This window comes from Electrophorus electricus, chromosome 17 (genome assembly GCF_041902795.1).
Source record: "Electrophorus electricus isolate QZ-2024a chromosome 17, ASM4190279v1, whole genome shotgun sequence".
NCBI classification, from domain to species: Eukaryota; Metazoa; Chordata; class Actinopteri; order Gymnotiformes; family Gymnotidae; genus Electrophorus; species Electrophorus electricus.
Window position 1 is genome coordinate 20,571,957 of NC_137513.1, and position 25,544 is coordinate 20,597,500.

General features: G+C 35.5%; 6 protein-coding genes and 1 pseudogene across 6 annotated transcripts; 5 read left to right on the top strand and 2 right to left on the bottom strand.

Moving 5' to 3' along the window:
* Nucleotides 1-213: 213 nt before the first annotated feature.
* Nucleotides 214-1,278, bottom strand: LOC145651786 (olfactory receptor 6N1-like). Its single transcript, XM_081699586.1, has one exon. The coding sequence runs from the start codon at nt 1,157-1,159 to the stop codon at nt 215-217; it is 945 nt and encodes a 314-aa protein (XP_081555712.1). The 5' UTR covers nt 1,160-1,278; the 3' UTR covers nt 214.
* Nucleotides 1,279-3,117: 1,839 nt separating this feature from the next.
* LOC145651862 (olfactory receptor 6N2-like) lies at nt 3,118-4,829 on the bottom strand. Its single transcript, XM_081700412.1, has one exon. It carries the CDS (start codon nt 4,628-4,630, stop codon nt 3,686-3,688), a length of 945 nt encoding a protein of 314 aa, XP_081556538.1. The 5' UTR covers nt 4,631-4,829; the 3' UTR covers nt 3,118-3,685.
* Nucleotides 4,830-7,665: 2,836 nt separating this feature from the next.
* LOC145651837 (olfactory receptor 2AT4-like) lies at nt 7,666-8,947 on the top strand (annotated as a pseudogene).
* Nucleotides 8,948-11,422: 2,475 nt separating this feature from the next.
* LOC145651826 (olfactory receptor 2AT4-like) lies at nt 11,423-13,285 on the top strand. Its single transcript, XM_081700110.1, has one exon. The coding sequence runs from the start codon at nt 11,490-11,492 to the stop codon at nt 12,471-12,473; it is 984 nt and encodes a 327-aa protein (XP_081556236.1). The 5' UTR covers nt 11,423-11,489; the 3' UTR covers nt 12,474-13,285.
* A 1,912-nt stretch (nt 13,286-15,197) lies between these two features.
* LOC145651822 (olfactory receptor 1500-like) lies at nt 15,198-16,179 on the top strand. Its single transcript, XM_081700060.1, has one exon. The coding sequence runs from the start codon at nt 15,198-15,200 to the stop codon at nt 16,161-16,163; it is 966 nt and encodes a 321-aa protein (XP_081556186.1). The 3' UTR covers nt 16,164-16,179.
* A 695-nt stretch (nt 16,180-16,874) lies between these two features.
* LOC145651821 (olfactory receptor 2AT4-like) lies at nt 16,875-17,926 on the top strand. Its single transcript, XM_081700059.1, has one exon. It carries the CDS (start codon nt 16,881-16,883, stop codon nt 17,871-17,873), a length of 993 nt encoding a protein of 330 aa, XP_081556185.1. The 5' UTR covers nt 16,875-16,880; the 3' UTR covers nt 17,874-17,926.
* Nucleotides 17,927-21,493: 3,567 nt separating this feature from the next.
* LOC145651879 (olfactory receptor 52E8-like) lies at nt 21,494-23,968 on the top strand. The gene is made up of 2 exons (XM_081700481.1): nt 21,494-22,422; nt 23,917-23,968. Exons 1-2 carry the CDS (start codon nt 21,494-21,496, stop codon nt 23,966-23,968), a joined length of 981 nt encoding a protein of 326 aa, XP_081556607.1.
* The last annotated feature ends 1,576 nt before the right edge of the window (nt 23,969-25,544 follow it).

Consider the following 25,544-nt stretch of genomic DNA (forward strand, 5'->3'; position numbering starts at 1 on the left):
AAAAATATATATTGTATTAAGTGTTGAAGATCAACTCCCCTGAAATAAAAGTTTGTACATTAATTTCAATATATGACACACAGCCTGGATTGACTATGAGGGTCCTAGCTGCTCATTGTTCGATGTTAGGTTTTGTTGAAAAGCTTGGAGGAGCATAAACCTTTTTTACATCTGTGTTTTCAAGGTCTTGAAATGCAGTTGTTCTTATGTTTCTTTATAAAGCTGCTTCAACTTTTGAGAGAACTCTCAATATTTTATTTCTGATCTCCTTGGTTCTAAAACAGTAAATGAAAGGATTTACTAAAGAAGGTCCAATAATTGACCCAACCATCAATCCATTTCGCTGTTCCATTGTTAATACTACACCAGTCCTGGTCAAAACTATACGTATGAATGTGGGAGCATAATAACAGACTATGACTATCAAATGACAAATACAAGTATTTAATGCTTTTTTCTTGTCCCTCTTTAAAGGCATTCTTATAACAACAACAAAAATCTTTAGATAAGACAAACAAATGAAACTGAATGTTACAAAAATGAGAGTGGTTATTAAAATGGATGCATTGTTAAAATATGGTTCGGGATCTGCACAACTTGCCCTGACAACAGTTGCAAAGTCACAAAACATGTACTTCACAGCTGAGTAACAAAATGGTAGAGGGACAATAGTAACAGGTAACAGTGCCATAATTGCACAAGCCCCCGTCCACAGTATGACAGTTATGAGAAAACCACGGCAAATTGTTAGAACAGAATGGTATTGTAAAGGTCTTCCAATAGCAATATAACGATCAAATGCCATGGCTGAAATACCAAACATCTCCATCGTACTGCTCACATGGAAAATATACGACTGAATAACGCATGGTACATAAGATATGGTTTTATAACCAATGACAAGAATACAAATCATAGTTGGACATGAACTTGTACAGTAGAGCATGTCTACAATTGCCAAATTGCAGATGAAAAGGTACATTGGCTGGTGCATTTTTTTATCTGTAATAATTAAGCAAATTGTTGCAATGTTAGCAGTTATAACAAGAATATACAGTATGAGCAAAATAACACCAACAGCCACTGGACTTTGCACAGTGTCAAACCCACCAAAGACAAATTCGGTGATTGCTTTTCTAGAAATATTTTGAAATGACATGATGTTTTACCTTCACTAGCAATGTTCTAGTAAATAAATTGAATAAATAAATACATGCTTTTCCAAAAGTCAATAAAACTCTAATGTCAAATAAGCAATAATTACTGAACAAGTGTCTGTGCAGTGTTTAATCTATCTATCTTTCAGTAGACCTAATGCTTTATCTAATTTGGAAGAAAGCTGTTGAGTCCATCTTTATACAGATCAGCAATGTTCAATGAAGAAGCTCATTGGTTAATCAGACATGTGACTTTTACAATGCCCCTACATTGTATGTGTTCCCATGACATAAAAATTAATGTAATTACATTTAACATTTATACTAAAAAATGACTCTTTTGATTTTTTGTTAGGTTTGCCACCCATTTTTGATTTAGTCTTGGCCATAAGAATAAAATATATTTACAAAATTTAAATTCAGTTAAATTTTATTCATATTACTTCCCATAACTAATGACTAAAACAGCTAACAAACCATTACACACTGTCACTTTCTTTCAAATAAATTATACCTTTTTCTGCCATACCTTTACATAATTGTAATATTTAAACAACAGAACACAGGCGGAAGTGTGTTGTCATGAAATACTTCACAGCTGTCATTTGGTTTGGGCATGAGCCTATATTGAGTGCTATAGATCATATTTCTTTTATACAACAGTTCTACAAAATAAAGAAAAGATGCCAAAGATGTAGTGATTTTATCTCTTAATATTGGCAATTCCAATTTGTATATGCACCAATCAACTAAGGCTTTGGTGCATAAAGCTAGTCGTTACTTAGCAATGCATCAGTGGGCTGATAAAGATTTGGTGTAAAAAACCTGTGCTGTTATCATACATATCAGTATGGTTAGAACACTTCTCAATCAATCAGATTGTAAGGTTGGGACTAACTGTTGTATATTCATATTTATGGATCATGGAAGCGCTTAATGCTGTGAATTTGCCTCTTTCATAAGTGTCCTCATTTTAAAGTATCTTTCAGTTATTGTGATTTTAATATATAGTCACATGAAACATTTAAAGACACACTTGAATAAATAATTTGGCAAAGAGTGCAATTGTTTCCAGAAAGGTGTGCTGCACAATACAGTTTATATATTGGCATGCATCAGAATCAAGGAAGGTGTTGGGCCCCTGGGCAAGGTCCTTTACCATCATTTGTTCATGGTGGATTATATCATAAATGTAATTCACATTTGATAACAGTGTCTGTGAAATGAATGCACTTTTGGGAGCTCAGTGGTAACATTGCCACTAATCTACAAATGTGTGGGAAAAATATGATATGGCATGGCCAGATGAGTCATCAATCACCATGTTCTTAGTACAGGTACTTGTTGGGGGATGGGCAGTGTATTTGCTGGAATTATTTGGATTAACTAGTTCCCTTAAAACTTAGACAAAGGAAATCAATGCATATCAATACACAGTTATTTAGACTGATAAGCTTTGCCCTGTGCTGGAAACCTTTGGTCCTGATTGGACTGATTTCTTCCAAGATGACTATCACCATTCACAGGCCAAGGGGGGTTACTAAATGGTTTGATCGCTATAAAAATATTTAATTCATATGCTATAGCTTTTGGTATCACTAGATCTCAACACATGGGAGGTTTTGGACTAATGTGTTATTTAAAACTTTCCAAAACCACGTCAAGATACAATTAAGCCATTCGGGACACTTAAGGTTGCCTAACACCTTAAAAAGAGACTTTGTGTTGTTATTTGGGTTTTTTCCCTTTAATATGTGCCTGTATGTATAAATGTTTATACAAATAATTTTTATACTAAGCATAAAGTGACTGTGTCTTATTAATCTAATTAGCAAATAATTTTCTCTACATGTAGTCTTGTAACTAAGGGTTAAGTATATAAAACGTTCAAAGGAAGAAAATCAGCTGATTTATTTGAGAGTTTTCATTTCTACTCCTACCACTAGCATAATTGCTCCTATTATTCACAAACAAGTTTAGATGTATTGCATCACATAAATGTCCAAACCATATATATTTTACATACATGTAGCATTTTAGATTTTATACAATTAAGTTTCAACATAAATTATACAACATAAATGCTGAAAACATTTGGATAGTTTTAAATGCTAAATACATTTTGATTATTATTTCTGTCCCTGTATAATTGTTTTATGTTATAATCAGATGACATGATCAGAAATCTTGTCAATAATTGTAATCATTATTTTCATCAATGAATTTTCCTATATAAACAGACATCAACATATTGATTTTAAAGTCACCTCTTACACCCTTATAACACTTCCATGCAAATAACCTGTGCCCCACAGTCCTATAAAATTAATTGTGTCACCTGGAGAAAGCAAGTTTGACTAGTTTGATGAATTATGTTAGTAAATGTATTTTATTCCAATTATAACAAATTCATTGTATCAAACAAGGATCCTCGCTGCTCAAAGCTTGAAGCCAAGTTTGGCTGATAAGCTTAAAACATATAGGAAGAAACAAACCACTTTAATCTACATCTTATATGTTTGCTTACTTCAAAATGCTGGTTCAACTTTTGAGAGAATTCTCAACACTTTGTTTCTGATCTCCTTGGTCCTAAGACAATATATAAAAGGATTTACTAAAGAAGGTCCAAGAATGGACCCAACCATCAACCCATGCCGTTCTTCCAGTGATAAAACTACACCAATTCTGGTCAAGACAATAAGTATAAATGTAGGAGCATAGTAGCAGACTATAACTATCAAGTGACTAAAGCAAGTATTGAACACTTTTTTCTTGTCACTCATTGAGGACATTTTTACAACAACAATAACTATCTTTAGATAGGAAAAGAAGATGAACCCAAAGGTTACAAAAATGATAAAGAAGGATATGACAGATATTGTGTTGAAATATGGATTAGGATCCACACAACTTGCCCTAACAATAGCCGGATAGTCACAAAAGACATATTTCAGAGTTGACTGACATAATGGTAAAGGAAGAATAGTGACAGGAATTATACTCAAAACAGCACAAGCCACCATCCACAGTAAAACAGTGATTAAAACACAACGAAAATTGGTTAGTATAGACCTATATCGTAAAGGGCTTCCTATTGCAATAAAACGATCAAAAGCCATAACAGCAATAGCAAACATCTCCATGATGCCACACAAATGGAAAACAAACATCTGAAAAATGCAAGGCACATAGGATATGGTTTTACAGCCAGCTACAAGAACACCTATCATAGTTGGACATGAACTTGTACAGTAAAGCATATCTACAAATGCTAAATTGCAGATAAAAAGGTACATTGGCTGGTGCAGACGTTTATCTAATATAATGAAATATATGTTTGCAAAGTTTGCAGTCATAACAAGAATGTACATTATCAGCAGCACAACACCAACAGCTAAAGGTCTTTGCACGGTGTCAAATCCTCCAATTACAAATTCAGTAATGCTTCCTGTAGAAATATTTTGAAATGGCATTGTGTTTCTTTTCCCTATAACAATTACAACTTCTATGTAATTACCCTTCTCTACTCTCTATAATGTGATCCAGTGCAGTGTAATGCACAAAAAAATCTAAAAAGTGCCCATGTCTTTCAATTCATCCAATATTGAAAGCAATAAAAGAAATGTATGCATTTCTTTAAAACAAATTTGCAAATTTGCTCTGGTTCGTCACATCCCCAAAGTCCCAGGTCTCAAAATCTGCCAAAAAGTACAACTGTTGGGTTTATATAGGGAGCAGTATGTATCTATGAATGTGCTCATTGGTTTATCACTTGTGTATGTTTTAACAACAACAAAAAAGAAAAAAGCTTGACCCTGATAAAACTTCACAACACCAGGAGAAGAAAACATGAGGAATCAAGGGAGAAGAGTTACATTCACATTCTTCTACTCATCTTATGCCAGCCACCTCCATCCAATAGGCAGCAGAGGAATGGATGCTTAATGATGTGTCATTCTTGTTCTGGGGTCACAGAAAATAGTCCAGGAGTAGTGGAAATATTTGAACTGCACTTTCAGTGTAGTACCTTTATTAGCAATTTTCACACTGTTTAGAGTTGCATAGGGTTTCCTTCAATGACAGCTACAACATGTTAGAGCAGTAAGTCTGCAAAAAGACTATCCTGGTGTTAGAGAAATAACCCAGCACTAGTCCTCATGAAAATATTTATTCAGTGTGTGGTTGGTTTCATTTCAAATAGTTTTTGTAAACAGGTTTTGATCTCCCATAGTAATTGTTATGAAAGCCTTTTCTGACTCATGTCAGTATTGAGTCTAGAGCTGGTACACAAACTGTGGAATAAATGGTCACTTTGGGAGCAGTGATGAGACTGAAATGTGCAACATGTGCAAACACATTATTGTTCAGAATTAACCTCTTTAATTGATGCATGCTTCACTAACTCTGAGTCAATCAAGGTCAAGAGAGTGGTGGGATCAGCGTGGTTGTAGGCCTTAGAGTACCAAATCAAATACTAACCATAGCAGTTCCTCAAGTTTTACATTAGCTTGGTCTTTTTATTCTAAATGTTGCAGGATTGCTGAGATAGCTAAAATAGTTTATAAATTTTTATGGTTTATTATTTGTGTCATCTCTTATAAAATCCAGACAAACAATCAGCAGCTACACCTAGTTTTCAGTTTGTTTGCTTGTTTTCTAGGGGTTTTGTTGTTGTTGTTGTCGTCATTGTTAGCCTTTTTATTAATCCTGATCAATAATCTGTCAGTTGATTTTGAAGGATCACATTTCAAATACACCTTATTATAATACAAAAGTTTCATCTTACATTTGTTTCAGAATTACTCTGTGTGTGTGTGTGTGTGTGTGTGTGTGTGTGTGTGTGTGTGTGTGTGTGTGTGTATGTGTGTGTGTGCGCGCTTGCATGCGTTTATGCTTGTGTTTGTGTGTCTGTGGGTGTTGTGAGAGTTTTGTTATGTTATGCTCTCTCCTAAGAGAAGGTATAGAGGTCTCTTTGTGTACCAGGTAGTTTCAAAGGCATTGAATCATAATGACAGATAAACATGTACTAATGAGGACTCCAGGGAACCAGACTAATTAGGACCTGTTTGTGATACTGACAGAGTGAAACCTACATGCTAAAATTTCTAGTTTGGTCCCCTGTCTCACACCAAGCAGAGAGGCATAAAGTCACAAAGCAAATCATATTTCCAGAGGGATTCAGAGAACTGCCAATTTGCTGTTCTGAAAGTTCAGACTGAAACTTTTTTCTCTCATTGTAGTGATAATTATGAATTTGGAATTCCATCGCAACAGTATATAATTAAAATTCCACTGTTTTTCCCAGCCTAATAGCATGTGTGACAAGGGTATGGTATTTAGTGAAAACACATTCCTAATTCAGAGCACTGGGGATTAGAATATTTTTTTATTAATATCAGAGTTGACCTAAGGGGAATAATGAAGAAAATCACTCACAATCCCAATGGGGTGATAATCACACTGGTGAAAGAGACTGGGAATTTGTCCATGCTAATGTTGCCCATTGACTGCACTGAATGCAAGAGGGACAAGAGGTTCATAATGATTTGCACATACATAACTAAATGGGGAAAAAAAATAAACTCATGATTTCATTGGGCCTAATCACAGTATAGTGGCCATTGAATAATGTTGACCAGGCACCATGCAAAGATTTTCAAATAATACAATTATCCATGTTAAGACATTCCTCACATGGCCTAAGACAGCGAGTATTACATAAAGGCCTAGCTAACCTTCCCCCTCCAATTAACAGTACATGTCATAAATCACCTTAGACGGCATTACTTCTCGGGCTTCTCATTGGGGATGTCAATTAAGCAAAATGGTAGTTTGGGGTGGGGGGTGGGGGGGGTGCAACATCCTTGACAACAACCTTGCCCACCCCCCCCACAGCCCTCCTAAATGAGGACTGAGTTTCCTCACTCTTGCAAGCACATGGCCCCTCTTACATAGCCACTGGCCCAGGCCTGCCCCCTCCCACCCATTTCAAGTGGTCTTGATTCACCATTGTGTAGGCACGCTCCTTTACAACATCTCCAGACCATGAGATCTGGCAACCCAGACCCGGTCTGGAGCCAGGGGTCTAGATCTGGACACAGCTGTGCTGGCAAGAGTAACAGAAGAGTCACCACAGACTTTAGCCAGTGAGCCCAATGAGTTTCTCATCCATTTTAATGTTCAGTTCCCTGATTAACAGCTACTTACCATAGATAATTCTTTGAAGAAAAAATAAAGTTTGGGAGAAGGAACACACCTAAAACCACTCACTAAGTTTCCCATGTGTAATATCCCATTATTAGGAATTATGGAAATTCCCATCTTTTCTGCATGGCTGTGTTGTTTCTTTATGCCTTCTTTAATTATCATGAAATACTTATTTAAAGTTTACAAACAGGAATATGTATCACATGGTAATGTCAATAGGGAAAGTCCACAGTGATTATAAAGGGATGCTTTTAGTTTGGCTGTTAGTGTCAGAAGGAAGGAAACAGACTACAGCCTCTATAAAAAACTGCTGAAGCTATCCAAAAGATATAGAGTAGAAATGGTTTGCTGAATATTGTCAGCAGTAACATGTTTGCTTACATTGTGAACAAAACTAAAGAGGTAAGATTTCATGAGGTTTTTCAGCATTCAAATTTTACAAATTACTTTGTAGTTTCCAAAATTAAGTATAAGAAAATTACATTATATATTGAGTATAAATAAAGAATGTTTGCTTCATAAAAATGTATAGTTTGAATAAACATGAGCTTGTTTTTTTCTGTGTACAAGGTCAATCTTTCTGTCATCTGACCATCATGTCTGAAGGAAACATCACCACTGTGAAGAACTTTATAATTGTAGGTTTTCCTGGACTTCACACCAACTATTATGGCATTGTATCTGCCATTATGTTCCTTGTTTATATGTGCATCTTGATAGGAAATGGAATATTTCTTAAATTATTTTCCAGTGAAAAATGTCTTAGAAAACCAATTTATTATATCATCTTAAATCTAGTTGTATGTGATGTACTATTTAGCACTACCACATTACCAAAGATTATTGCTAGGTATTGGTTCAATGATGGAGGCATCTCGTTTTTAGGCTGCTTTATTCAGATGTATTTTGTGCATTATTTAAGTTCAGTTAACTCATTTGTACTAGGCATAATGGCATTTGATAGATATGTAGGAGTCTGCAATCCACTCAGGTATACTAGTATTGCCAAAGACTCCACTATCTTTATTTTATGTATAATAGCCTGGCTGTTGGCTGAGCCATGTGTCTTAATGATGGTAATTAGGACATACCCTCTTCCTTACTGTAGTGCTAACACAATTATCAATTGTTACTGTGATCATGTATCTATCACAAAACTTGCATGCACTGACCGAACCCCCTATGGTTTTCCAGCATTTGTTTTTGCGATGGTTGTGTTGCTTTGCCCTTTGGCTTTTATTTAGTTTTCCTATAGCACTATTATTTTGGCCATCCTTCGAATCTCAACTCCTCATGGACGGCTGAAGACTCTGTCCACCTGCAACTCTCAGCTGATCATGACTGCCCTCTTCTTTCTACCCAGGTGTTTTAATTATTTATCTCCTTACATTGGTATCACCTTCAGTCCTGACATACAAATACTAGTTATTCTGTTATACAGCCTGCTGCCACCCATGATCAATCCACTCATCTACTGTATAAGGACCAAAGAAGTGAAAAAAATCTTAAGCAAGAATTTAGCCAGTTCATTTTTGTTTCAATTTGTTAAACAAAAGGTGCATATATCTACTATATGCAATTGATTCTTGATAACACCTATACTGTAAGAAGAAAATATATTGTAAGTGTTCTCTAGACATTATGGCAAGCAAGCCATTCAAGGTCTGGTGGAGAACATCAAGGACCACATTGCATATATATATATATATATATATATATATATATATATATATATATATATATATATATATATATATATATATATATAAATTATTTTATTATTTGTAACCTTGTCAGCCAGTTAGCCCACAGACAGAACAACTGAACTCTTTCAATGCTTCAGTTGTTGTGTTCAGTGGAGGGGGTCAGAATTCCACTGCCTATATTAATTTTTTTCATTTTTTTTAGTGCCAATCATGGACAGACTAATCAATTCCCTGGTAAAATAAGACTGTGTTGTTCATTTACTGCAGAATTCATGGGACTTGGTGTAACGTCGGCCCGAGTGCCACAGGGCGCAGAACAGGACACACAGACTCCCTTGATTTAGTGAGACGTTCAGAATATGGTGTAAGAAACATATGTATTTAAGTATATTTAAACCAAATGTGATGCTCTACAGTCAACTCATGGTTAGACCTTCCACCAGACAATCCTGACAAGACCTCTGCCACAATTCGTACTCTGATGCCAGGGTTGTAATACCGGCACACCAGCAAGATTTTTGAGTGTGGTAATCAAATCACATTGGTAGTTATACAATTTAATAAAATTTCATGTATGAGTAGCTATAATTGGATTGTTATAATTGGTTTAACACTGGTGATTATAGTGACATTAATGTAGGTTAATATCACCAGATGAAAGATGAGAACTTTTCTCATTGTGGGCAACCAGATAGTGTGAGATTCATTACTAGTTGATGTCTCCTTGGTAAATGTCTGCTAAATAAACTTAATGAATAACCTGGGCTTGGATCAACTTCTCTATCTCAGAAGGGTTCTTCAAAAGGCAATAGGTAGTGGGATGGTGCATTGCTATTTTTTATGTATTATACAGTGAGTGCTGATAGTTGGTATAATTTAATCATTTAACAGATTAACTATTGTCAGAGGCACAGGCAATGTGTACAGATTAAAACGAGCAAAGATTCATCTTAGATGTAAAGGGACTAGGTGCAAATTTATGAGTGGAAAAAGAGTAGATCTGAGGTAGGAGTTTGAAAATTGCAAATGCCTTTTTGGCAGATCTGTTCAGGAGTCTTACTGCCTGTGGGAAGAAAGTATTCATGAGTCTAGAGGACTTGCACTTGGATGCTCAGTATGTTGATGGCAAGACAACCAAATCAAATACTGGAGTATCCTTCATGATTCAATGCAGTGGTTTCTTGTCTGAGAGGAACCAGTTGCCATAGCAGTAATGCTACAAGCCAGAATGCTCTTAATTATGCTTTTGAGCTTTTTTTACTAAGAAGGAAATGTTGAAGAATCTTGAGAGACTGTGTGTAAGTACTGCTTATGTGCAGGGAGATGTGAAGCACTTCTAATGTCCTGCTAATGTCTACAGTCATCACTTTTGTCTTACTGACATTCAGAGATAGATTTTTTTTTTACTTGCACCAGGCCTCCAACTGCCTCTTCTCTGTCAAGTATGCCAACAGCTGAGACTCTTTTGTCTCTCACAACCAGAGGTCATCCTCCACAGAATACAGACTGAATGCCATAGATTCTAATTATGCTCACCTGTGGAATATAAGGACTCATTACCTCTGCTACTTATAATTAGTGTTTCCTCAGTATTATTCTGGTTATCTTGGTAGTCAGTAAAAAAAAAATACACCTTCCTGGGTATTTTACTTTGAACTGGCAGGAACAAACATCCAGACTGTGTGCTAGGAATAACCCTGTCCTGTCCAAACAATCACTGATTAATATACTGGGCTGCTCAATGAAGGGTGATGCCTGCAGCACTTACTAACCTGTATCCAGTCCTTGAGCTGGTCAGGGTATGAGTGATTATGACATTAAAGCCCTAAGCTGAGCTTTGAAAACTCTCACAAACAGTAATGTGTCACATGATAATAGGGGAGGTCCAGAGTAGGTATAAACTGATGATTGCACTTTTGCCGACAGTGTCTTCCAGAAGAAGGTAGACTGTACCTAAAAGATGAGTTGAAACTACCCAACAAATGACACCTTTTGCTCCTTTAAAGTTTTAATATGCAGCATGTTTCTGAAAACTTGGAACTATATAAGCAAGGTAGAGCTCCAAGTTATATGCTTTACTGACAAAGATTATAATTGAATGGGTGTACATTTTAAAATCACCTGTCAAATGTTTATTTGGAATGTTTTTTTTCCCTCATACAATATTTTTATTTAAATTGTAAAATACACAAACCTACTGTCTATTTGCGATATCCAACAATATCTTGCAATCTTTGCAATATCTAAGATCTCCTTTATAAAATGTCCAAACTTCAATAAGTCTATGTTCTTCTTACAAACATTATTGCTTGTTTAAGTTATTATTATTATTATTATTATTATTATTATTATTATTATTATTATTATTATTATTAATATTTTGCATCAGTTCTCAGCAAATCAGTGCCTCCACCTGACCATGCCTGAAGGAAACATCACCACTCTGAAGAATTTTACAATTGTAGGTTTTCCTGGACTTCACCATAACTACTACGGCCTTGTATCTGCTGTCATGTTCATTGTTTATATGTGCATCTTGGTAGGGAATGGAACATTTCTTACATTATTTGCATGGGAAAAAAGTCTTCAAAAACCCATGTATTATATCATCTTAAATCTTTCTGTGTGTGATGTACTATTTAGCACTACCACCTTACCAAAGATTATAGCAAAGTATTGGTTCAATGATGACAGCATCTCATTCTTAGGTTGCTTTATTCAGATGTATTTTGTGCACTATACAGGTTCAGTTAATGCATTTGTGCTAGGAATAATGGCCTTTGATAGATACATAGCAGTCTGCAATCCACTCAGGTATGCTATTATTGTCAAAGACTCCACTGTTTTTATTTTATGTATCATAGCTTGGTTGCTGGCAGTGCCATGTATCTTGGTGATGGTAATCAGAGCATATCCTCTTCCTTACTGTAATACTAACACAATCATCCATTGCTACTGTGATCATGTATCCATCACAAGGCTTGCTTGCACTGACAGGACGCCCTATGGCCTTGCAGCTTTAATTTCATCTATGTTTGTGTTGCTTGTACCTTTGGTTTTTATTTTGTTTTCCTATGGCTCTATTGTTAAGGTTGTCCTTCGAATCTCAACCAATCAAGGGCGGATAAAGACTCTGTCGACCTGCAGTTCCCAGCTCATCATAACTGCCCTCTTCTTTCTACCCAGGTGTTTTAATTATTTTGCCTCCTTCACTGGTCTAATGTTCAGTTCTGACATACAAATATTAGTTATTCTACTATACAGCCTGGTGCCACCCATGATCAATCCATTCATCTACTGTATAAGGACCAAAGAAGTGAAAAAAGCCTTAACCAAACATTTAGCCAGAACAATGTTAATTCAATTTCTAAAGCAAAACCTGCATGTATCTGCTATACACTGATGATTCAAGGATGCATAACTGTAAACATATTGCAAGAACTCTGGAAGTTGTAAGATGTTTTCATGTATAAGAGCAAGATGCCCACTGGTAAGCCAGATTTCCAATACACTCAGAGACATTAATTATTCTAGGAAACTGTTTACACATCCCATACTCCCCAGCCTGTCTCCACTTTACAATGGAACGCAATATCATTTGAATCAAAACACATTATTTGCATTCAGTATGTCACTGAAAATGTCTCTATAGCCTGAATATAATGGGCAAAATGAATAATGTTTTTGAGTGGAGAGCCCAGGTAAATTTAACAATTTGCTTCATCAGTGAGCAATTATATATTTCTTTATATTTTATGTCTAAATTTTAGGATTTTTATGTCAAACCCTGAATTTTAACAAATGATTGTTCTGCTAATAATATGTGTCTTCACAGTTGGTATCACAAGACACTTCAGGACTAATGAAATATATCAACAGCAAGTGAATATGAGTAGATTAGGGCTTATATTTCTTATTGTCAGTAATTACTGATGGCTTTGTTATATATTTATTTTGACCTCACCCTGCAGAGGTGAAGCAGGTCACACTCTCTGTGTCAGTTGGCATGAGAAGCCAGTGGCGGCATTGGAGACAGGCGTCAGTGGACGTATGTGGCAGATTCATATAAACATATTTAGTGGCGCAAAGATTGATGATGAATAAATCTGTTGTTCAATAAATATCACAATTTGGGTCCTAGCTATGCTGGCTGTACCAGTAATGACAAATGCATAGTTCACAAACTCAGGATGTGGCATTTTATAGTTTTTTGGGGTATATATCAATGTAAATGAAAATAGCATGAATTAAAATAAGATAAACATATAAAATGTCATTTCACTTGTTATCCTTATTTTCCATATCATAAACATTTTCAATATCAAAACAATTGTGTACAAGTGCTGCCTTATTGACTTGGGCCAGACAGACATGGGGCAGTATTCAAAGTACAACCTCTTCTAAATCTGCTTTGACATGGAGACAGAAGCCCCTACATTATGGAAATAGTTCAGCCTATTCTTGAGCATTCTCTTCGTTAGTTTGCATAGGTTTGATGTAAGGGTATAATGTAGGTTAGCTTGAGTGCAAACAATCACCTCGTATGAGAAAGTTTAGAAAGTCAGAGTCTGATTTATGACATGAAGCCATGACTAAATGACAGTAGGAAATGAATAAAAAGGAGTGAGTTTAATAAGAAACAGAAAACACAAAAGAGAAGAGAATAATGGTTTGCAGGATAACAACTAAATAAAGAGGCCAAACAAGAAAACACTAACAAGGTTTCATACATGTGACTATAAATGGAAGTAAAACAAAGAATGAAGGAGACTAATAGATTAACATTAGTAACAATGGGAGCTTTTGCTTGAACACAGATGAAACACAAATAGACATTACCTAAATAAATGAAGAACACAGAAATGCAAACCAGGCCAAGACAAAGGAAGGGAAACCATAATTACATAAGCACAATCAAAACGGAGACGTTGCAATGGGTCAATCAATACCTAGTATGTTGAATTCGGCATTTTTGGTTTTGACACTGAAAGTACTATAATGAAGCTGAAATTGGGCTGTGGTGCAATTATCTGACACAAAATATTTTTTGTGTGTGTAAAAAAATATATACAGTGCAATTTTTACAGGTGGTATGATATAATGTTTATTATATTACTTAGAATGTTTATTATATTATTTATTATGTTAGAAAAATATCAAAACTCAAAGGTATCACAGAACAAACAAGATGCTGGCAATATTGTCACTGCTTCAGTGACAGTGTAACCTCAAAAAATTTATTTTGGTCATAGTATAGTGTTAACACATGCAAAATTTCCAACAATCAATTTTATTTACTAATTTTAAACAATCATTGTAGAAAACATTAGGCATTATTTTTTAATGTCATGACACATTCTCTTTTGGCCTCAATTAGCCTCAGTTTATTTTGGTATAAATTCAACAAGAGGAGGGTTACTTCAGTGCTTTCCACAGCTGGCTATTTTTCTGGCCATGTTGAGCACATTTTCACTATTTGTCATCGCTATTGAGAGAAGGATTAGAAAATGAACAGATTTGATCTTTCTGCTTCCTGAGTGCCCCTAAGGGAGCACCACCACTTTTTGTTTAGGTGACTAAACAGGAGGGCAGGGAACAAAGACACACGTCAGATCGTACATCAAGCATACTTGGCCTTTCTTGTCTTCGATGTGCATTTATAAACTGACGCTTTAGAGTTGTTCTCATATGGGTACCACTAGTGTGGCCACAGCTTTCATACTTACAGCTACTCTCTAGCATACACTGAGGCAAGGAAGCATTGCTTTCTATAAATTCTAATTTATGTTAATTATGGCGGAATACATGTAATGGGTTTTAAGTGGTATTTAAAAAGAAAAAATAAAAATATTTTAGCTATAATCAGTTGGATAGTTTGCTTTTTACATGAAGTCAAACCTTAATAGATTATTAATTCTGCTATTGCATTATATGATTTATATGTATTATATGAACTTGCTTTTCGATTTGACTTAATATTTAGTTGTGTTTAATTGGTTATGTAATATCTATGTTTTATAATAATGTAATAATTAGTTATATTATCAAAACATGATACAATCTTCCATTTCCCTTTTAAAATTGCAGTGAGTGTCTTAACAGGAGGTTTTGGAACATTTTGAAAGTCATGGACCACTTTACAAATTCCACAACAATTACAGAATTCTTCCTCCTTGGATTTCCAGGACTCCTTCCAGAATATTACACAGCAGTTGGAACCCTTCTCCTCTTCATTTATCTCACACTTGTAGTGGGAAACATTTTCATTATTGCATTTGTGTCTTATGAAAAGAGCCTTCAAAAACCATGCTACCTGATCTTCTGTAATCTTGCTGCAGTGGACTTTGCTTTTGGAACCACCACAATGCCTAAAATCACTGCAAAATACCTACTTAGAGATGAAAAATTGTCATTCCAAGCTTGCTTTGTACAAATGTTTTTTATTCATTATCTTGGAACGGTCACTTCTTTCCTTTTGCTGTTAATGGCCACTGATCGATTAATCGCTGTATGTAACCCCCTCAGATACTCTGTTCTTATTACAAACTATTCAGCAGGACTCGCATGTGGAGTGATGTGGGCATTTCCAATTCCACTGATGACAATGATCACTCTCCAGACAATAGGAGTGCCTTACTGTGCCTCAGATGTTATAGCACAGTGTTTCTGTGACCAAAATTCAATAAGCAGACTAGCTTGTACTGACTTTCGGAATATAAGATTAATTTCCTTTGTTGTGGCTATGATTGTGCTGTTGGGCCCCCTTACGTTCATCATATTCTCCTACACAGTAATTATCATAACGGTCTTAAAAATAACCAGTGTTCAAACAATGTACAAAACATTCTCCACGTGTAGCCCCCAGCTTATTATCATATGCCTTTACTATCTGCCCAGGTGTGCTGCTTATGTTACCGATTTAACAGTTCAAATGAATGTCGATATTCGCATTATAGTGAGCATGTGGTATAGTCTGTTTCCCCCTCTTGTCAATCCAATAATATTCTGTTTCCGAACCAAACAAATTAGAGAATCTTTAATAATGAAAATAAGAAAAATTAGGGTCAGTCAACTGAAAGCACCATTAAGATGAACATAAAATGCTTTCAGTTCACCACTGCAGTGGACATAAGATATATACTTGCAGGTATTTTTATTTTTTTTTTAGAATTTTTCTTTTTTTAATATGCAATTATTGTTCTGACTGTTAATATATAAGATTTTGTCCAGTCAGTAAATATGGAATATAATGTAATCATGTACTATGTTTTCATTTGTGTATATTTCCATTACACATAAATATTTTCAATATTTCGATTATTCAATGTGCTAATATGTCAATATGCTAATATATCAATATTTCAATGTTACTGTAGAGGAAAATAATAAAAAAAAATGTTTTAAATTTAAAAAATATATTCTAATCAAAATAAGTGCACTGAATCAAATTTTGATCCAATAAGACACATCAGCCTTCTTAGACCTGGCCTGGAATTGCTTCTCAAGACTTGGAAATTTTTACAGCTGCCCAGTGTAATGGTGAGCGGTGAGGAGGCAGATGCATGTGCGGAGAAGAGCGAGATTTATTGTAGGCAAATCCAAAATCAGAGTTGTTATAACGGTCCAGGGTCACAGAGCCTATCTGGAGGATATATTATCAAATGAACAAAACACACGAAGGCAAACAGGGGAAGCATATATGCATTATATAATATGCATTTTTATAAAATATATACAAGTCCCTAATTTATTTTAAATTAATTATTTCTGTGCATCAGGCTTCAACAACTGTTCTTCCCTCTTGACCATCATGCCTGAAGGAAATATTACCTCTGTGAAGAATTTTATCATTGCAGGTTTTCCTGGACTTCACCCTAACTACTATGGCCTTGTAGCTGCAGTTATGTTTCTTGTTTATGTGTGCATCTTGGCAGGGAATGGATTATTTCTAATCTTGCTTGCAAGAGAAAAGAGTCTTCAAAAACCCATGTATTTTATAATTATGAATCTTTCTGTGTGTGATGTATTATTTAGTGCCACTACTTTACCAAAGATTATTGCAAGGTATTGGTTTAATGATGGAAGCATCTCATTTTTAGGTTGCTTTATTCAAATGTATTTTGTGCATTATTTTGCTTTAGTTAATGGACTTGTGCTGGGAGTAATGGCATTCGATAGATATGTGGCAGTCTGCAGTCCCCTCCAGTATACGAATATTGTGAAAGACTCAACCATCTTTATCTTATGTGCCACAGCCTGGTTGTTGGCACAGTCTTGTGTTTTAATGATGGTAATTAGGGCATATCCTCTTCCTTACTGTAGTGCTAACACAATTATCAATTGCTACTGTGATCATGTATCTATCACAAAACTGGCATGCACTGACAGAACCCCTTATGGTTTTCCAGCATTTGTTTTTGCTATGATTGTGTTGCTTTTCCCGTTGCCTTTCATTTTGTTCTCATATGGTGCTATTATTTTGGCCGTTCTTCGAATCTCATCCACTCATGGGCGGCTGAAGACTCTGTCCACCTGCAGCTCTCAGCTGATCATAATTGTCCTTTTCTTTTTTCCCAGGTTTTTTAATTATTTGGTCCCATATATTGGAGTCAGCTTCAGTGCAGACATGCAAATACTAGTTATTCTCTTGTACAGCCTGCTGCCTCCTTTAGTTAATCCACTTATTTACTGTATACGGACAAAAGAAGTGAAAGAAACCTTAAGCAGGAGTTTTGCCAAATCAACATTTCTTCAATATATGAAACAAAAAGTACATGTAAGTACTATATGTTCTGAGTTATGAAAGTTTCTATAATGTTAAATATCCTTTTCTTTCCTTATGATATTAAAGGCACTTTTAACTGCTGTGGCAAATTTGAGATTTTACTGCATCATTCCTGAGTAAATGTAATTATTTTTAGATCTCATCTCACAACTTCAGGGCAGAACCTAAGCATCCATTTTATATATGACAATGTAAGTGTATGCTGTATGCATTTAGCTTTTCTAAAGTGGTAGTTGTGACAAGACAGATTACACCAACCAGATGTTTGTATATGTCAGTGCATGTGTCATCCAGCAAGATGTACATTTCTATTCATTATTATTACTTTTGTATGTTGTTGTAATGTTGAGCGCTAAGAAAGCTGACACGTGCAGAGAAGAGCAAGATTTATTGTGGGCAAATCCAAAATCAGAGTTGGTATTACAGTCCAGGGTCATAGAGCCAACATGGAGAGCATGGGGATACATGATCAACAAAAACACACAAACACAAACAGGGAAAACAGGCTCTATAACAGACATGAGGAAGAACTCTGAGACTAACAAACACCAAGGCTAGGCATACCATGAAGACTAAGAGTACAAAACTCACATCCATTCATTCACATGCAATGAACCACAAACACACAGATAGCAAGATAGGGTTTAAATACATTAACTTAACAATACCAAAAATGAGGGACAGGTGTGGAAAACCAAATGAGAGATGGAGAAAATGGAACCAAAGGAAAACAGACACAAGGAAACATGGAAACAGGGACGTCAGGAGGGTGGCCATTCATAACAGTATAGTACAGCTTTGGACAAGGTACCCTTAGTTCCTATGGGAACACAAAGACCTTCAAACAGTTCTCTTATTGCAACTATGGAACAAAGAGGAGCAGAAGGAATGACCTAGTTTGCCTTTCCAACAAGCGGACACGTGCAACACAAACCAGACTTAATGGAAGGCCACAATTTTTAAGACATGCTGAAGTGTCTGTCTAATCCCCAGTTGGCTATATAATCAGTGTTCTTGAGCTAATGATAAATGTGAGACCTCTACAAACAGGAAACAGAGTAATTCTTCATTGGGAGCATAAGCAGAATTCATTGTGTTCATTTACAGTGTCTGGCAGTGTAAACATTTCTCCACCAGCAAGGTCATTGCCTAAAATAAACAATACCCTGTTAAAAGGTATCTTAGCTCAATCCACACCTGTCACAATCCAAGTAATATTATCTGAACTCACAACTACACTGTATCTCAATCATTAAAGTCAGGTGTTTCATTCAAGCTCATTGCAACAGTAGTATAAAATAAAACAGCTAGCCACGTAGTCTTTACAAACATTTGTGAAAGAATGGGTCAATCTAAAGAGCTCACTAAATTTGACCATGGTACTGTAACAGAATGCTACCGTTACAAGCCAGTTTGTGAAATTTCTTCCCTCTTAGATATTCCATAATCAACTGAAAGTTGTATTATTTAAAATTTTGCAGCTTTTTGGAACCTGGGCAACTCAGCCATGAAATGCAGGCCACATAAAGTTACAGAGCAAGGTCTGAGGCACAAGTCACCAACATTCCACTGACTCAATATATGCAGAGTTCCAAACCTCCTCTGGTATTAACATCAGCAGAAGAACAGGAGCTTCATGGTATAGGTTTCCATGAAAAGCTGAATGCAAGCCTTACATCACTAGTACAATGCCAAGCATCAGATGAAGTTGTATAAAGCATTTGGCCACTGAAATCTGGAGCAGAAGAATTGTATTCTGTGGAGTGATGAATCATGATTCTCTATCTGGTAGCTTGATGGATGAGTCTGGGTTTCGCGAATGCCATGAGAATGTTACCTGCCTGATTGCATTGTGCCAACTGTAAAGTTTGGTGGAGGAGGAATAATGTTATAGGGATGTTTTTCAAAAGTTGGCCAAGGCACCTTAGTTCCAGTGAAAGGAAACCTTGATGCTTCAGCATACCAAGGCATTTTGGATAACTGTATGCTTCCAACTTTGTAAGAATTATATGGGGAAGGCCCTTTTCAGTTCTAGCATGACTTTGCCCCAGTGCACAAAGCAAGGTCCATAAAGGCATGGTCGGATGAGTTTAGTGCGGAATATCTTGACTGGCCCACACAGAACCCTGACATCGACCAGATCAAACATGTTTGGGATGAACAAGAATGGAGACTCTGAGCAAGGACATCTCAATCAACATTGGTGTGTAACCTCACAAATGCTCTTCTGGATGAATGGACAAAAATTGTCACAGGCATAGAGTCCTAAATCTTGTGGAAAACTTTCTCAGAAGAATGGAACCTCTTATAGATGCAAAAAGGAGACAAACTCGATATTAATGCATATGGATTTTGAATGCGATGTCACAAGGTGTAGGTGTAATGTATTTTGGTCATATAGCATGCACTGTGTAAATGAACTCTGAGTGCATCAAGTTCAATTCCCTGCACCAAAATTTCACTGCTGCAATAGAAGTCATTGGAGAATGGCTGCAGACTATCCGAGATAAACTACAGAAAGGTTTATCTCACTGAAAACAAGCCTTAAAAACAAACTCGACTGTAGATAAGCTTGAAAAAATCAGATTTAAAAAATCTTTAGAAAGGAGTCCACACAAATCATTAAACTGAGTCAAGAACATTCCAGTGTCTCAGTATATGTCACTGCAGAACTCATGAGAATTCAATATGTCTAGATTTGCATTTAGCAAATGCAAATCTAGAAATTTTAGAAAAGCTGTTTAGCAAATAAATACACTATGTAATAACTGAATGAGCATCTAACATTACCATGCACTAGGGCCTTTTATTGATCCAGTGTGTTGCTTGTAGATTTCAGTGTGCTATTGACTCAGCAGGTATGGAATATGATATGGCGAATCAAAACTAAAATTAATTCCAAATATAAAAGATTGTTGGAAGTTTGTTGAAAGCTTGTTTAAAACAACTTCCAAAGTCTTTGTATGATAACTAAAAGAGGAAGATTAATTGTTACACATTCCTATATTTTATGGTATTTTATGGTAGAGCAAAAGAAGAACTATGGTGTTTGGTAAAAAAAAAAAAAAAAAAAAGCTTATCTTTCAAGCAACATATTTGGGAGTTGACAACTTGGCACTGAAAGTGCAAGAAGTCTCAGTTTTAGTATTCAGTTAGCTGCTATGTTAAAAAAATAGTGTGGCTGATCTATAAGGAAATGGATAATATTTGTAAAAACACATTTCTCAGCCAGAGATTTTAACCATTAAATGTTGCTTCTTAAATACGTCTCTGGAGATGTTGTGCAAAATTGTTTTTATTTTCCCTTCTTGTTCATGTGAGACAATGTGACCAATATAAATGAACTGTGAGACAGCGTAAACCCACTAGTTGCTAAAAAGCTATGCTAGTTCATTCCACCATTGCTAAGGCATGATCTAGGTAAAGAGGGAGCATATACTGTCTGAACAATTTTATGTCAGTGGCATGTAATTTGTAATTATTATGATCTATTTTAAATTAAGAAAGTGTAACAAAATGAAAAGTAATTAACAACAGGCAATGTTTTAATACACATTGTGCATTACATTACATTGTGTTGCTCTACTTTTTCTCCATTAGACCTGAAATTATATTTTTCACTTTAAGGACGTCAACCCATGATGTGGGAGGAAAACGTGACTTTTGTGAAGGATTTTTTAATTGTTGGTTTTCCTGGACTTCACCCTAACTACTATGGCCTTGTTTCTGTAGTTATGTTCTTTGTTTATATGTGCACCTTGATGGGGAATGGAATATTTGTTCTATTTTTTGCAACAGAAAAAACCCTCCATAAACCTATGTATTATATTTTTGTAAATCTTGTTATATCTGATGTTCTGTTCAGTACAACCACATTACCAAAGATAATTGCCAAGTATTGGTTTCAAGCTGGGAATATTTCATTTGTAGGTTGTTTTATTCAAATGTATTTAGTGCATTATTTCAGCACAGTCGATTCATACATACTGGCACTAATGGCTATAGATCGATATGTAGTGGTTTGTTACCCACTTCGGTACCACAGTATTATGACAAACAGAAATGTATTAATTCTGAGCCTAGTGGCTTGGATAGTGGCTCATAGTATTGTTCTAATGATGGCTATTCGAGCTTTTCCCCTCCCTTACTGTGGAGCCAACACTATTTTACACTGCTACTGTGATCATATATCTGTTACGAGACTCGCATGCACTGACAGGGCTCCATATAGTTTTCCAGCATTTGCTTCTGCCATGGTAATACTGCTGGGATCTCTCGGCATCATTGTGTGTTCTTATGGCTGCATTATTGTTGCAGTTCTGCAAATCTCAAGCACTCGGGGTCGGCTGAAGACTCTCTCCACCTGTAGCTCTCAGCTCATCATAATCTCCCTCTTCTTCGTTCCTAGGTGTTTTACTTATTTGTCTGCCAATATTGGTATCAGTTTTAATGCTGATTTGCAAATATCCATTGTCATGTTGTATAGCCTCCTACCTCCAATGTTCAATCCTTTAATTTATAGTTTGAAAACAACAGAGATAAAGAAAATTTTGACAAGAAATTTCCAAAAGAATCATGAAAATACAAATATTTAAATATATATATATATATATATATATATATATATATATATATATATATATATATAGTGTGTGTGTGTGTGTGTGTGTGTGTGTGTGTGTGTGTGTGTGTGTGTGTGTGTGAAAAAGATTCCCGGTGAGTAATTTCTGTACACTGTAGTAAGATATTCAAAATTACAGTGAAGTACACAGGTTTCCAGAGAAAAAGGATGCTTCCGACAGATGTCTTTTATCAGCTGTGCAAAGAATGTACTTCTATATTTCTAGGAGAAAGCAGTTTATTTTAGAGGAAAAAAACAAATGTTTAAAACATAATATTCATTCTACAGAAGTTCTGAAACTTTAGATTAGTTATTTTCTTCGAGTTTCCTAACTTCATTTGCAAGCAGATATGTCACTAAATGCTACGTCTCTTAGACCTGAGTCTGAAACATGAAACATCCTAGATATTATATGCTATAACATCCTATATATTAAATCTATACTTAGAGTTCATAAGTCAGAATACTGTTGAGGAAATCCAAAAACCATAAAAGAGATCTTAGTGCAGAGGCTGCTCTGAATTAACAGAAATATCACTGAGGATTTGTTGCCATGATCAGATTACAGAGGATCAGATTAGATGATGGATCTTCACGCAGTATGTGTTCAGATCCTAGGACATTTTCTTGCTTTAACACAGCTTGTTATCTCAATCAAGAACTAAAGAATTGCCTGTCAAGTTGCATCAACTGTATATCATTTTATCCTGCAGGAAAACAGCTGAAATTGCTGAAAGGAAAAAGCAACAAACTCCCCTTAATTCCAGTATGCATTTTAAGAGTTCAGACATGTATCATGTTTATCTATGATGAAAGTATGTTATATAAGATGAACAGATACCTACACATTTGAGCAATAAAATATATTTAAAAAATATAAGCACTTTAATGTGCTGTCATCAAAGAAATGTACTTAGGCAGAATATCCCAATAAAACCACTCACAGGTTCAGAATGAAGAACTTGTTCTGATCATTGCCAAAACTAACTACATGTGTTTGGGATGTTTACACTTGTGGAGGGATTGGTCATTCTGCATGAAAGGGCCTTGTCAATGATATAGTATAGGTTATCTAGCAGGTAAGTGGTTTTATTAGACGTGGACTCATTTATAACACTAATTTTCACAATTGTAATGTTGGCAGCCATACAGGGTGGCATGACTCATTCTCCCATATACAGACGAGAGGAAGCCTGAGTCTTATTTACATCGGTGTAGATTTCTCGCGTAGGTCGTTAGAGAGCACTTTGGTGGTTTGATGGTTACAGTCATTCCTGTGTTAGCACAAGAGTTTGTAATCAGACTGAAACTGACCTGCTCAAAGCGTCATGGTATGTTTATTTAGTATATTTGAATGGAGCATACCAACAGGCTAATCACACAAGGGTTCGTTTTAAAACTACCAAGACATTACATGACCCTACCGTCCATGACTGGTGGAAGAACAGAAGTGGGGGTGGAAAACCGACAGTTGACCAACTGGTACCTATAATTGACCCATAACTATCTCTTGCCCTGTGGTCTGTTGGAAATGTTTTTGAGATATTGACTGGGACCAATCAGTACATATGGTCTGCTTCAGTGCAAGTTAAAGTGAGGCCTTACTTTCGATGTGTGAGCAGTTTGACAACCTTCCCAAACTTGAGGACAAAGATAAGCACTGCTGGACTTTCTCATGGTATAGAACAACTTTGAAAAGTACAATTTCAAAAATGTATTTTAAAAGCAATTTATTTATTCTTCTTCATTCCTAGGTGTTTGAATTATTTGTCTGCCAATGTTGCTATCAGTTTTAATGCTAAAATTGTCATGTTATATAGCCTCCTACCTCTGATGTTCAACCCTCTAATTTATAGTTTGAGAGCAATAGAGGTAAAGAAAATTTTGATAAGAAAAAAAAAGTCATGTACCTACAAATCTTTAAATATATAAACAGCTATATATGTATACAGTACTGTGCAAACATCTTAGGCCACTATGAGATTTGTTGTTTTATCAGTGGTATAATGACCATATATAATTATTTATCATATATTACAAACAGAAAATACCGGAAATATGTACACAACATTTGGTCTTGTATATACTTAAATACTTATATATACTTATATACTAAGCTTCCAATTAATTAAACTCAAATAACATGTATGTAATGCTGAAGCATGTCTTGCATAAACCTGGTGCAATAGATCTAATTCGTCTATTACAATGACATTAATTAGGGTGCCAATCCATTCAGATTTAAAAGACCCAGGTTCCTGCTGTTGCTCAAGTGCAGTAGGAGGTCACACTAAATACTTACCACTGTAGCCTACAGAAGCTGTTTTTAAGATTTTTTTTAAAATTAAATTTAATATGCACTTCTTGTACTTTCCTGTACTTGCATTCTAATAAAGAGACTGAAGTTATACCATTGCTTAAACAAAAATCTAAGGGTGGCCTAAAGACATTTGAACAGTAGTAAAAGATGTAGAGATATTCAAAATTGTAGTGAAGTACACGAGGTTTCCTGAGAAACAGCACATTTCGAATTGACGTCCTTCATCAGCTATGCAAGCAAAGTGCTTCTGAAATCTAGGAGCAGAAACCAGTTTATATTAGGAAAAAAAAGTATATGCTTAAAATCTGGCATTCATTCAATGGTATTTTACAGTTCCAAAAGTGTAGATCAGTTCTTTTTCTTTGGGTTTCCTAACTTCATTTGCAAACAGAAATGCCATTGAGGCAATGTCCATCAATATAAAATGAAGTTAGGAAACTCATTTGCTTGTACATTGTCCCAACATGAAACATCATGATCTGATCAGGTGTGGAAAAAAATCTACACTTACAGTTTATAAGTTTGAATACCGTGGAGGACCTCCAAAGACAATAAAAGAGAGCTCAGTTCAGAGGTTGCTCTGATATGAGCTGGAATAGCATTGTAATTCTATTACCATAATTAGATTAGAGAGGATCAGACAAGATGATTAATGTTCACACAGGATTTCTTCAGCTCATTTTCATGATTTAAAACAGCTAGTTATTCTCAATCAAAAACTACACAATTACCTGCCAAGTTGAGTCAA

Bases quoted from the DNA above. Each gene is read 5' to 3' on its own strand.
- LOC145651786 (XM_081699586.1), bottom strand. From the start codon at position 1,159: ATGTCATTTCAAAATATTTCTAGAAAAGCAATCACCGAATTTGTCTTT.
- LOC145651862 (XM_081700412.1), bottom strand. From the start codon at position 4,630: ATGCCATTTCAAAATATTTCTACAGGAAGCATTACTGAATTTGTAATT.
- LOC145651826 (XM_081700110.1), top strand. From the start codon at position 11,490: ATGCCTGAAGGAAACATCACCACTCTGAAGAATTTTACAATTGTAGGT.
- LOC145651822 (XM_081700060.1), top strand. From the start codon at position 15,198: ATGGACCACTTTACAAATTCCACAACAATTACAGAATTCTTCCTCCTT.
- LOC145651821 (XM_081700059.1), top strand. From the start codon at position 16,881: ATGCCTGAAGGAAATATTACCTCTGTGAAGAATTTTATCATTGCAGGT.
- LOC145651879 (XM_081700481.1), top strand. From the start codon at position 21,494: ATGATGTGGGAGGAAAACGTGACTTTTGTGAAGGATTTTTTAATTGTT. The intron at 22,423-23,916 runs AAAGAATCATGA...CATGACTGGTGG, and splicing joins ATTTTGACAAGAAATTTCCA to AAGAACAGAAGTGGGGGTGG.